General features: G+C 35.6%; 1 protein-coding gene across 2 annotated transcripts in view; it reads left to right on the forward strand.

Moving 5' to 3' along the window:
• Positions 1-14159, forward strand: part of FNIP1 (folliculin interacting protein 1) — a 131521-nt gene that overhangs the window by 53011 nt on the left and 64351 nt on the right. For both annotated transcript variants that reach the window (XM_020900698.2, XM_020900706.2), the window contains exon 3: positions 10485-10619. In XM_020900698.2, coding sequence (XP_020756357.1) covers positions 10485-10619 — 135 coding nt within the window. The remainder of the gene's footprint in view (positions 1-10484; positions 10620-14159) is intronic.

Genomic DNA, 14159 nt, shown 5'->3' on the forward strand with positions numbered 1-14159 from the left:
ACAACTGCGAAAGAAACATACAGAATCCTTTAGAGATTCCACAGGAAGGAGCCTATTTCTTATCAGTTTGGATGTAGGAGTATTAAGGAAGGTCTCTGTGAGGAAGTAACATTCAACTTGTGATCTGAAGAAATTAAAGGCATAGTATAGGAGATGAGTATTCCTTTCAGTAGAATCAGCAAATGCGTTTTACAGAGTGACTTAGGAGCTCAGTGAATTGAAGGATGTAAAATAAGACCAGTCTGGCTGGAATGATAGTAAAGTAGTATGTAAATTAGTTGAGAGATGAAATTGGAGAGAGGTAGAATAGGAGCCCAGAGTATTTAGGGCCTTAGAGGTCTTTGAGTTAGAAGTTTAGATTATATGCTATGCAGAAGGAAACCATTGTAGGGATCTGCTTTATGTTCCAAAAAGTCACTTTGGTAGAGAGTCCAGAAATAAATTCACACATGTGTGGTCAATTAACTTACAGCAAAGGAGCCAAGAACTATACAGTGGGATAGGACAGTGTCTTCAATAAATGATGCTGGAAAACTGGACAGCCACATGCAAAAGAATGAAACTAGATTGCTTTCTAATACTGTACACGAAAACTAACTCAAAATGGATTAAAGAACTTATAAATATAAGACCTAAAACCATAAAACTCCTAGAATAAAACCAGTATACTCCTTGACATTGTCTTTGCAGTGATTTTTTTTTAATATGAGACCGATAGCAAAGATGACAAGAGTGAAAATTAACAAATGAGACTATGTCAAACTAAAATGCTTCCACACAGCAGAGGAAACCATCAACAAAATGAAAAGGCAGCATACCAAATGGGAGAAAATATTTGTAAATCATATATCAGATAAGGGGTTAATATCAAATATACATGAAGAATTCATGTAACTCAATAGCAGAAAACAAACAATGTAATTGAAAAGTGAACTGAAGATCTGAATGGACAGTTTCTGAACAAGGCATAGAGGTGACCAGCAGATACATGAAAAGGTGCTCAGCATCTAATAATCAGGGAAATGGCGAATGAAAACCACAGTGATGTATCTATCACCTTGTAGGATGACTGTTACCAAAAAGACAAGAAATGACAAATGTTGATGAAGGTGTGGAGAAAAGAGAACCCCTGTACACTATTTGTGGGAGTGGAAATTGGTGTAGTCACAGTCGAAAACAATGTGGAGATTCCTCAGAGAATTGAAAATAGAACTGCCACATGGTCCAGCAGTTCTGCTTCTATATATTTATCAGAAGAAAATAAGAACACTAACCCAAAAAGATACGTGTAGTGCACTCTCATGTTTGTTGCAGCATTATTTATAAAAGCTGAGACGTGGATGAAGCTTAAGCACCCACTAATGGATGAATGAATAAAAATATAATTCAGCCATGAAAAAAGGGTAGCCTTGCTGTTTTTGTCAACATGGATAGACTTGAGGCCGTTACACTAAGTGAAAGGAATCAGACACAGAAAGGCAAATAGTATATGATCTCACTTATATGTGGAACCTAAAAAAAAACTAATAAATACAGAGAACAAATAGGTTGTTGCTAGAGACAAGGTGTGGGGAGTGGGGAAAATGAGTGAAGGGGCATCAAAATGTAGAAATTTACAGTTAAAAAGAAATCATGGGGCTATAATGTAGTACATCATGATCACTGTAGTTAGTGATACTATACTGTATGTATGAAAGTTGCTCAAATGTAAAAGATCACACAACAGGAAAAAATTTTATAACTGCATAATGATGGATGTTAACTAGACTTGTATTTTTTAATTAATTTTAATTGGAGGCTAATTACTTTACAATATTGTGGTGGTTATTGCCATACATTGACATGAATCAGCCATGGATGTACATGTGTCCCCCCATCCCGAACCCCTCTTTCCACCTCCCTCCCCATCCCATCCCTCTGGGTTGTCCCAATGCACCAGCCCTGAGCACCCTGTATCATGCATCGAACTTGCACTGGTCATCTATTTCACATATGGTAATATACATGTTTCAATGCTATTATCTCAAATCATCCCACCCTCACCTTCTCCCACAGAGTCCAAAAGTCTGTTCTTTACATCTGTGTCTCTTTTCCTGTCTTGCATATAGGTTCGTCATTACCATCTTTTAAAATTTAAAAATATGTATGCATTAATATACTGGTGTCTTTCTTTCTGATTTACTTCACTCTATATAATAGGCTCCAGTTTTATCTACCTCACTGAAACTGACTCAGATGCATTCTTTTTAATAGCTGAGTAATATTCTGCTGTGTGTATATACCACAGCTTTCTTATCCCTTCATCTGCTGATGGACATCTAGATTGCTCCCATGTCCTAGCTATTGTAAACAGTGCTGTGATGAACATTGGAGTACACGTGTCTCTTTCAGTTCTGGTTTCCTTGGTGTGTATGCCCAGCGGTGGGATTGCTGGGTCGTGTGGCAGTTTCTTCCCCAGATTTTTAAGGAATCTCTACACTGTTCTCTATAGTGGTTGTGCTAGTTTGCATTCTCACCAACAGTGTAAGAGGGTTCCCTTTTCTCTACACCTTCTCCAGAATTTATTGTTTGTAGACTTTTTGATAGCAGCCATTTGGACCAGCGTGAAATGGTACCTCATTGTGGTTTTGATTTGCATTTCTCTGATAATGAGTGATGTTGAGCATCTTTTCATGTGTTTGTTAGCCATCTGTATGTCTTCTTTGGAGAAATTAACTAGACTTATTGTAGAGATCTTTTCATAATGTATACAAACCACTGCATCATCATTATGTCATAAGTCTGAATTGAATATAATTCTGTTGTCACTTATATGTCAATTTTTAAGATGGTGAAAAAACCACCTTGTTGGTTGTGGGAGGAATGAGGGAGAAGGAAGTGTTCGGTGAATTCAACCGAAATGGTTGAATAGCTGAGTAGTGCGAGCCAAAGCCTTTGACTGTGTGGATCACAATAAACTGTGGAAAATTCTTAAAGAGATGGGAATACAAGACCACCTGACCTGCCTTTTGAGAAACCTGTATGCAGGTCAGGAAGCAACAGTTAGAACTGAACATGGAACAACAGGCTGGTTCCAAATTGGGAAAGGGGTTCGTCAAGGCTGTATATTGTCACCCTGCTTATTTAACTTATATGCAGAGTACATCATGAGAAATGCTGGGCTGGAGGAAGCATAAGCTGGAATCAAGATTGTCAGGAGAAACATCAATAACCTCAGACATGCAGATGACACCACCGTTAAGGCAGAAAGTGGAGAAGAACTAAAGAGTCTTCTTGATGAAGGTGAAAGAGGAGAGTGAAAAAGTTGGCTTAAGGCTCAACATTCAGAAAACTAAGATCATGGCATCTAGTCCCATCACTTCATGGGAAATAGATGGGGAAACAGTGGAAACAGTGGCTGACTTTATTTTTTTGGGCTCCAAAATCACTGCAGATGGTGATTGCAGCCGTGAAATTAAAAGGCGCTTACTCCTTGGAAGGAAAATTGACCAACCTAGACAGCATATTAAAAAGCAGAGACATTACTTTGTCAACAAAGGTCCGTCTAGTCAAGGCTATGGTGTTTCCAGTGTTCATGTATGGATGTGAGAGTTGGACTATAAAGAAAGTTTAGTGCCGAAGAATTGATGCTTTTGATCTGTGGTGTTGGAGAAGACTCTTGAGAGCCCCTTGGACTGCAAGGAGATCCAACCAATCTATCCTAAAGGAGATCAGTTCTGGGTATTCATTGGAAGGACTGATGTTGAAGCTGAAACTTCAATACTTTGGCCCTCTGATACGAAGAGCTGACTCATTTGAAAAGACCCTGATGCTGGGAAAGATTGAGGGCAGGAGGAGAAGGGGATGACAGAGGATGAGATGGTTGGATGGCATCACTGATTCAGTGAACATGGGTTTTGGTGGACTCCAGGAGTTGTTGATGGACAGGGAGGCCTGGCATGCTGTGGTTCATGGGGTTGCAACGAGTCAGACACAACTGAGCGACTGAACTGAACTGAACTGAGATGCCTAAGAGTCAGAGTTCTAGATGGTCAAGCAGAAATCCAAGTCTAGCTGCAAATGTGATCAGCATGTCTTCTTTGTATTTAGAATGCTAATAGCTCAGCGGAACTTGGTTAAGACTTGACAGGTTGACAATGATTGATTAATATTCTTTATTATTTCTTTAGCAAATATTTATTGAATTTTTTTGTGTGTTCTTGATGATGTGCCATTGAATTGCAGGATATAACCTCTTCTTTACTGTCTTGATGAATGCTATTCATTGTGTTCCTGTAGCATTCTTCCCTTTTGTTTTAAACATACTTATGAATATTTTCATGCTGTTTTTTGAACCTTTCCTGCCCACCTTTTATGAGATGATGCTTCATTAGTCTCATTAGTCTTCTATCTCTTTCTTCTCTCTTCATTAGCTCTTTTTCTTTGCCTGCAAGTCTTCACAAAGTCTCATTACCAATCACGAAAAATATGATTATCCTTTTACTTTCTTGTATATATGTCCTGTCTTTTTCTGCCTTTGTCTCTTTTCTTCCTTCTCAGTGTGTGTTGGTGTCTCTTAGTTTGTCTGCCTCATTGTCTCTCAGACTCTGCTCCATGTCTCGTCTCCATCTCTCCTTTGTATCTTTTTGTCTCACTTCAGTATCTCTTCTTGGTCTTGTCTCTGAGTCTCTCTGTTTCTCAGTCTGTCTGCTGGCTCTTATCTCATACCATCCATCCAGTCTTCTGAAATTTTCTTATAAGCCTGCTTCTTTTTTTAACTTTTCTCTAGGCTCACCAATGACTAGAAATCAAGCAGCCTTGAGTACTTGCAGTCTCATTTGTTTTATATATCCTCTCTATGTGCTGTCAACCTGGATGAGGATCTATCCTTTTTCAGGTTTATCACAATTTTTTGAATCCTTTCTGATTTCTCCAGGTATATATCTTTTCTCCTACATCAGAATTCTCATGGTCCTTTGTTTATATTTATAGCCTTTCATTAGACTTATGTGTCATAGCTGTATTTGTTTTTAAATTGCAAAAAAAAAGTAAAAAATTTGTCTTGTTTTTCACCTTTGTTTCCTAAACTGCATCCTGCCTCACATGTGTTAATTATTCAGTACATATTTTTGATCAGCTTTAATTATGTTAGGAAGTTTATTATCAAGATCCTGTAAATACTTTCATGAAGATTTTATATATTCCTTTTGAACACCGGAGAGCACATGTTTTTTTTTCCGCCAGATTGTAAGCTGTTGGAATCATTAAGTGTTTTTTTTCATCTACTGAATAAAAACACATTAAATTATGAGTTCTGTATTGGTAAAGAGTGTGATGGAAATGATAATTTTGAACTGTTTACACGATATTTTGGGCCTGTGCATAATGATGAGATTGGGCATCAGCAGCTTCCTGAATATTGTCTTAAAATGCTGAAGTAAAGTTTTGTTAATTAATATATAGCTTTCTCAGAACACTTATTCATTCTGGCTCTTGTTATATTCTGTGAAAAATGACTCAAACATTCAGTGGATTTAATCAAGAGAGTTTACTTATTTATAAAAGTTTATTTTTATTTTTCTACATTTGAGCCTCAGACCTTATTCATTGTCTAGTTGAAGTGTGAAATTTATTGAGATGTGGTTACTTTGAACACTGATATAGGCAGATGGATCAAGTGTAATTTGATCATATGCTACTATGTTTATCCTGGACATTGTTTTTGTGTTAATAATCTAATGCTTTTTCATGTACTGCCAGTGAAGTTGCATTGTAATTCATGTTTCAGCCTTCACATTCGCAGGCTCACGTAACTTTTTAAAGGTGAATATAAATTTTAATATGTCAGAGTTTTGCACACTGAAACTGTACAAGTGCCAATAGTTGAATCGTAATTGTGACTCCAGGTTTAGAACGTAAGGTTTGGTTAGGTTATTGAATCTTCTTCAGTGTTGATATACAGAAATCAGTGAAGTATGTATTTGCAAATAACTTCCACTTGGAAGTATGAAGGAACCTAAGGCTCCTTTTAAAACAGCAGTTTTTGAAAGTGCCTTTTCATAAACTTAACAAAATCTTTACGTTTAAAACTTTAAGTCTGCTGAAGTACATAAAAGCTTGAACAAATCAAAAGCAAAATATGTTTCTGGGTAATGTACTTTTGGTTATAACATTGTTGTCTCTAAGTTGCCTTTTAAAATACGTATCTTAATAAAACTGTCAAACAGTGTTAATATTATTGGTGGGTGGTGGTATCTGGAACTAGACAGCAGATTCTGAAGTTCAAATGGAAAAAAATAGCAATAATAGGTTGGAAAACTGAAAAAGAAGAGTTGTAAGGTTGAGTTAATTCTATCAGATTTGAAAAATATAAAGTCTCAATAATTAAAACAATATTTTATTGGAACATAAATAGACCAGCAGACTAATGGAAATAAAAGATCAGATCGATTAAATCCATGCAGGAATTTAGTGTATGATAAAGGCATCATCTTGAATCAGTAGGGTAAAGATTAATAAATGGTATTGAGATAATTAGCCAATTATAAGAGAAATCAACTTAGATTCATGTCTCAAGTGTATCAAACATTTAAATGTAAAAAATAAAACTGAAACATTACCAAAGCCTATCTGTGAAGTAGAAAACATCTTTTAGCTATTATTCAAAATGCAGAAGCCATAAAGTAAAAGGCTTATAAATTTGACAACCTGATAAAAAAAGAAAAGGAAGTAACTTGGATGATGAACAAAACAGAGTAAAGGCAAGCAAGTGAAAAAGGGGAAAACCTACCATAAGGAAAATTAGAAGACAAATGATATCCTGGGAAAACAGATTTATGGGATATAGGACCAGCTGGTAATGTTTCTATATAAAGAATTCCTATAAATAAAGACAGGAGAACTACTCAGTAGAAAATTGGGTGAAGGATAAGAGCAGGGAGTTCACATACAAATGGCATTACACATTTAATAAGATTCTTCCTCTTATTCATAGTAAAGGAAATGAAAATAAAAACTGTATTGTGATTTTAGTTCTTTTCTTTTAGATTGGAAAAACCCAAATATTGAGTGGCAGTACTTTGCTGTTGAAGTGAGTGAAATGATATCCATGGAGGATAATCTGGCAGTATCTACCAAAACTTTATGTATATATGTTTTGACCCAGCAGTTCCATTGGCAATGTCATTAACAGATGACTGGTTAAATAAGCTATGGTATATTTCCACACTGGAATACTGTGCAGCTATATTTAAAACAAAGAATGAGGAAGATTTCTAAAGATAGATGAAAAGATTCTCTATGATATTAATGGAAAATCAAGGGCAGAACTGAATCACTTTTTCGAAAGAGAAGAGGAGAAAGAATATGCTTATATTTGAAAAAAAAATATGAGAAGGACAATAGTAAACCAATAAAAATGATTTTACTTACTGGCAGTGTATGGAGGTGCGGGAAAGGGTAGTTAAAGACAGAGTGGGACCTAGATTTCTTCGTGTCAATGAAAATTCAGTTAACAGTCAAGCTAAGAAGAAATAAAGAGAATTTTATTTGAGCCAAATCGGGGGTTTTAACCTGGGAGACAGATTTTCATAAATTTTGAGAATTGTTCCACTGGTTGGCTCTTACACATTTTTGAGACAATCATGTATCATATTGGCAAGTTAAAATTATAAATAAACTTCATCAGAGATATTTTGAGAGTCAGGTATGAATGCATAGAATGAGCCTTTAGTCAGTGTGATCCCCTGTACAAGATGAAATATTAATCTTAAAAATTACAGTGCTGGCATCAGAAGAAAGGGACTGTTTTCTCAAAGGCTGATTGCATCCTCCTGCCTTGAGGGAATCTGGTTAATGTATAACGCAGATACACATTGAACACTGGGAAAGGCATATTATATGTATTTCAATTCTGACTTAGTTTCATTATCCTGTTGTAGAGAAGATAAGATATTGTGCATAGATGTATACGTAAAAGCTCTCTCTCTCACACACACGCACACACCTTTTTCCCAGATATCAACTTCCCAGATAAACAGTATCTTTTCTCTTTCCCATTCTGAAGTTACAACTTTTTTGAAACAACAGCAACTTCATTGTAAGATGGTCTAGTGAGGGGACATGGCACAGTAGACATTAACCTTCCAGCATCAGAAGTTATGCTTTAGTCTTGAAATTATGTACGTTTGTCCCTTTCTTGCCTCTAGCAAATTGCTTCTTGATTAAGAGACTGGACATGTATAGTTACCTTAGTTTGGAATGTCTTTCTTGTCCCTCTCATTCTTCTTTCACTTTAACTCCAATGCTTTTTCATAGTCCCAGTTTAAATGTCACTTTCTTGATCTGCCCAGATTAACTTCTTTCTTGGAAAGTTTATATAAACATCATTGCTCTTTAACATCTTCATCTGTAAAATGGGATTAGTATTAGTACCTACTTCATAGAATTGTGAGGAATAGAAGAGTAGATACATGTAAACCAGAATAATACCTGATCAAATACTAGGTGCTGTTTGAGTTAGCTGCTGCTGCTGCTGCTAAGTCGCTTCAGTCGTGTCCGACTCTGTGCGACCCCATAGACGGCAGCCCACCAGGCTCCGCCATCCCTGGGATTCTCCAGGCAAGAACACTGGAGTGGGTTGCCATTTCCTCCAGTGCATGAAAGTGAAAAGTGAAAGTGAAGTCACTCAGTCGTGTCTGACTCTCCGAGACCCCATGGACTGCAGCCAAGCAGGCTCCTCCGTTTAGGGGATTTTCCAGGCAAGAGTACTAGAGTGGGGTGCCATTGCTTTCTTCGATATGAGTTAGCAATTGCTATCATCATTATTACTTTTATTAGACATATTTGAAATATATATTTAACTATACTAATTTGTCTAGCTGTTTGTTAAATGTTTCTTTTGCCTGTTAGATTTTTAGTTCTACAAGGAAAAGAACTGTTTTATTCACTTCTTTTGTTTAGTACTTGGTACACATAGTACTCTACTACTTTTGTATGTGTGCTAAGTCACTTTCAGTGGCGTCTGACTCCTTGTGACCCCATGGACTGTAGCCCACTAGACTCCTCTGTCCATGGGATTCTCCAGGCAAGAATACAGGAGTGGGTTGCCACTTCCTCCTCCAGGGGATCTTCCTGATGCAGGGATCAAACCCGAATATCTTATGTCACTTGACTTGGTAGGCGGGTTCTTTACCTCTAGTGTCACCTGGGAAGCCCCCAAAAGTGAAAGTGTTAGTCACTCAGACTGTCCCTGGGATTCTCTAGGCAAGAATACTCGAGTGGGTTGCCATTCCCTTCTCTAAGGGATCTTCCTAACCCAGGGATTAAACTTGGGTTTCCTGCGTTGCAGGCAAATTCTTTACTGTCTGAGCCACCGGTTTTGTTGACTGATAAATGGTGGTTTGCAATAGTAGGTAAGTTAGGCCAACTGGGTTTGAAGAATGAACAATTGGTAACTATGATTAACATTTCAGTTCTTTTAGGAGTATCAGGGATCCTCGTGGGTTTCAACTTTGGTAGTTATGAGTAGTGAAAGCTCTAGAACCTGTTGTGGAGGGGTAGGAAAATAAAATGAATAAAGCAAAAAATTGAAATACATTCTTCTTCCATACTGGACAGTACAACGTCCTGGTCTTAACCTCAGCTCTTACTGAAAATATAACTGTCCAATACATGGGTACATTCTTATTTCAAAAGTTTAGACCTACATATATGTGTGTGTGCTCAGTCACTTGGTCATGTTTGTCTCTTTGCAAGCCCATGGACTATAGCCCGTCAGGCATCTCTGTCCATGGGGTTTCCAAGTGAGCTAACCATTTCCTTTTCTAGGAGATCTTCCCACCCAGGGATCAAACCCATGTTTCCTGCATTGGCAGGCAGGTTCTTTACCACTGAACCACCAGAGAAGCCCACATATATATGTACATACGTTAAAATATGTCTCCTTTGCATTTCTCTTCAGATTCCTACATCTTCCAAATTTGTTTCCATAAAAATATGTTACTTATATTAGCTTATAATGGATATATTGTTACATTTAAATAAATTTATAAATATCTAAATTTTCTCTTTTTATTTCCAATATGGGAAAATACTGGTAAATATATGTTACATAAAAAATGCCTTTGGGATTATAAAATGTTTTTAAAAGCTTGAAGAGATTTTTGAGATCAAATAGTTTGAAAACTGTTGCAGTATATAATTAAGTCCCTAGCAATGAGCATTGTGTAGATCATTATAATATAGAAAAATTCTCCTGGTTCAATAATTTTTATGAGAAAAATACAGTAAAAAAAAAAATAACTCCACAAATATTATCATAGTTATGAGATAAAGAATAGAAAACTGTTCTGGAGAAAATACAATAAAAAGCAATTAACCATTATGTTATAGTTATATTATTTTACATTATTTCATCCTTGGTTTTTCCAAAAATTTTTATGCCTTAATTTAAATATGGTGGAAAATATGTTAAAATATGAATGGGAATAATGTCTCCATTTCAGAAACTCTGTAGTGATGCTCAAGTTAAAGTGTTTGGGAAATGCTGCCAGCTGAAACCTGGAGGAGACAGTTCTTCCTCTTTAGACAGTTCCATGACTTCATCTTCGGATGTAAAAGACCAGTGTCCTAAGTATCAGGTAAGATCGCTGGTGTCATTTATTCATTTATTCGCAAGTATTTTTGAGTACCTACAATGTGTTGTGTATCATCCTCAGGACTGAGATATAACCAAAACTAGCCCTTACCCTTCTGGAGCTTGTAGTGTAACTGGAGAGACAGTAGTTAAATAAGTAAGTTTATGAACTTTGATAGGATAGGGGAAGTATAGAGAACTTCAGGCACAGGTAGCCAGGGGTATTTTCTCCTCTTTATTTCCCATTTCATATTTTTTTAGACCACCAGAATCATTTCTTATTTATGTGCTTTGAAATTGTTGAAATACTAAGTTAAATATAAAATAATAGAATTCAGCTTTGGTAGGAAATGTTTTCATTTTTGAAAATTAATGTGGCTCTTCTTTTAAACTGTAGAATTAACCAGTGAGTTGACTACATAGGAACTTCTCTATAAACTTAAGATTTAGCTACTAAACAACAGCAACAAGTTCTTTTATTTCGCATAAGATCAGTACTTGGTTTCCAACTAAGCAGATGTCATCTAATGTGAATTTATTTTCATCATTCAGGCTTGCATGAATGAAGCATAGGTATATTATATTTAGCAGTACTAAAGTAGAATCCTGGATTTTTAAATTGTTTATAGTGAAGTTAATTGTGTCTGGATAGAAACTAACCCTTATACGACATGAACATAATGGTATATGTGGAAGAGATTTGAGTCATAAAAATCCAGATGTTATGAGGTACTGCATAGTTCTCTCTGCTCTTCTCTATTCCTCTTCCATCTTAGGTATGACACCCTAACAGGTTCTTAATAGTGCTGTGCGATGTAGGATCATCATACTTAGGCCAGTTTGCAAGTTTTCTCATTTCATCAATTGTAGAAACCTTTCTTTCTAATGTTATTCAGTTAAATATGAGTATTAGCAAATGGATCCAGATGGTAGAAACGCTGAGGCAGTGTGTGATTGTAATTCTCATTTTGCATAAAAAATTCCTAAAGGGTTTTTAAGTGCTGATTCCCAGGTCATATGTCCAGATGTTCTGACAGTAGGTTCATTATGGTCTTGGAAATCTTTTTTTTTTTTTAGCAAGAAAGCATTGAATTATTATAACATATAGTTCACTACACTTGATAAAATGGTATTTCAGGTAAGTAGAACATTATCTTTGATTTACAGGGTATTGCAGATTATTGCATTCAGCAGTGAATACTTAGAAAGAATTGATCTTTAAAATAAAAAAATACTTTTTAAAAAACATTAAAGAAAATAACTTTTTAAATTATAACCTTAATTATAGATTATATCACATTAAAATATATAACACATCAGTGACAGTCATGATAACTATTTGGTATGAGAACAGGTAGAGAGAACCTTTGATAGCAAGCTATTGATACCTGGTTTTATAAAATTTAGGTACCAATTTATTTTTACTGCATTTTTCCTCTGGCGGATTCTTTTCTACTTTTATATTAAAATGTATAGATGCTTTGATATTTAAATTTGTGTAGCTTGCTTAATAGAAGAAATACTATTTTTAGTCAAAATAAAATAGGTTTGATGCATTGTAACAGAAATGAGCTTGTAAGAGAAAATTCTCCTTTCTGTCTTTATCCAGAAGCAATTTAGGTTGCCAAGAAAGATTAGTATAGTTGATCTTAAAAGAAAAACAGACTACTTCATAATTTAAAAAATTATTCTACTCTTTCTAAACTGTTCTTAATTCCCAAACTTCTGGCCTGGAAAGAAAATTTTTGTTTTAACCAAAATCCAAGAATAGACGAATTGATTCTTTTAGTAACCTAGGTATTTCAAAAGTGACTTTTTTTCCTTAAAAAATAACTTTGTGCCTTTATTAAAACAAAATTAAGACTATAGCACCAAGGAAGAAAAAATGTCAATGAATGTATCAAAACAAATATAAAAAATAATATGTATAATGAAATGGATTGCTATTTGAAATTGCTCTTAAGAAAGATGACAGAATGTAAATAAACAGATTTTTGAACCCAAGGCAGGTAGTAAACAAGCAGAAGAGTAAAAGGAATCACATTATATTTATTCCTGGCTTCCACTTGTAAAATGGGGGTCCTCATCACTTTACTGTTATCTTTAGAAGAATCTTTTAATTATTTTTAAGTGTGAAGTGAAGTGTTAGCTATTCAGTCGTGTCCGACTCTTTGTGACCCCATGGATGGTAGTCCATCAGGCTCCTCTGTCCATGGAATTCTCCCGGCAAGAGTATTGGGGTGGGTTGCCATTTCCTTCTCCAATTATTTTTAAAAACTCCTCTAATTTTTTATTTCCCATGGTAGAATGACTTAGTGAAATTTGTGCATGATCCTTATTTGGTATCTTAGTTATTAGGTCCTCTTCCTTATCAGTTGTTTTATTATATAATTGTATTGGTTAGTAATTGCATTGGGTCATCCTGTGAAACAGTGATTTTCTTCATATGGCAAGTCTGGAGAGAGGCCATCTAGGCATGATAATGTATGGGCTTCAAGATGGCCTCAGAGACTGAGGCTTGCTTATCTTTCTACTTATACAGAGCTAACAGGTACGTACTTGTTGCCTTGTTGTCCTCTTATAGCATCTCCATCTATAGTGATTTCTATTTATATTCCATTGATCAAGACTGTGTTGGATGCATATAAATGGATAGTTCTGAAAGCTACCACTATAACCATTGGTTTAACTCTTTGAATATAGAGACCAACTCTAAACTTCCTATCTGCAAGGGAGGCTCTGAAATGCAATTTTTTTCAGTTGGGCACATTGCTTCCCTGAAATAAATTGGACTTCAGAAAATAAGGAATAAGATATTTGATGGGTTGGTGGGTAACTAGTAGTATTTGCTATAGTATCTAAATAGTAACCAAATGGATGAGTCGGGTTTTAGATTTTTTTTGACTCCTATAAGGGCAATTAAAGAATAATTGAAAGAAATAACTTTTAAAACAGAATTCTTTATAAACAAGACATTCTGATGTTTAAAGTAAGTGTTTTTTAAAGAATGTAAAATATGTCAAAATTACTGTTTTTGTGATTGCCTGTTTTTGTACAGTAGTAATGATAAAATCTGTTATGCATGTTCAGTGCATTCTACTTCTTGTTATCTGTCCTGGAGAAACATTGCATATGCATAATATATGGTTAAAATATTTATTTGAGCATTATTTGTAGTAGCAAAACTCAGGAAGTGACTTAAATACCTGTCAGTAAGGGGAACTGGCTTGATAAACTGGTGTTTTCATATAGCAGAACACTACGCAACTCTTAAAAAAACTATGTAACAATATGCTTAGATCTGTAAGACAGTGTAAAGTGAAGAAAATCAAGCTGCAGAACAGTATATACAATGTAAAATAACTAAAACAAACATTGTGTAGAATAACTGCAGTGAGAGCTGTGAAACTGTGTGTGTGTGCTCAGTCGTGGACTGTAGCCTGACAGGCTTCTCTGTCCATGGTATTTTCCAGGCAAGAATACTGGAGTAGGTTGCCATTTTCGCCTCCAGGGATCTTCTAACCCAGGGACTGAACCTGGATCT

The sequence above is a fragment of the Odocoileus virginianus genome, chromosome 3, assembly GCF_023699985.2.
Source record: "Odocoileus virginianus isolate 20LAN1187 ecotype Illinois chromosome 3, Ovbor_1.2, whole genome shotgun sequence".
Taxonomy (NCBI): Eukaryota; Metazoa; Chordata; class Mammalia; order Artiodactyla; family Cervidae; genus Odocoileus; species Odocoileus virginianus.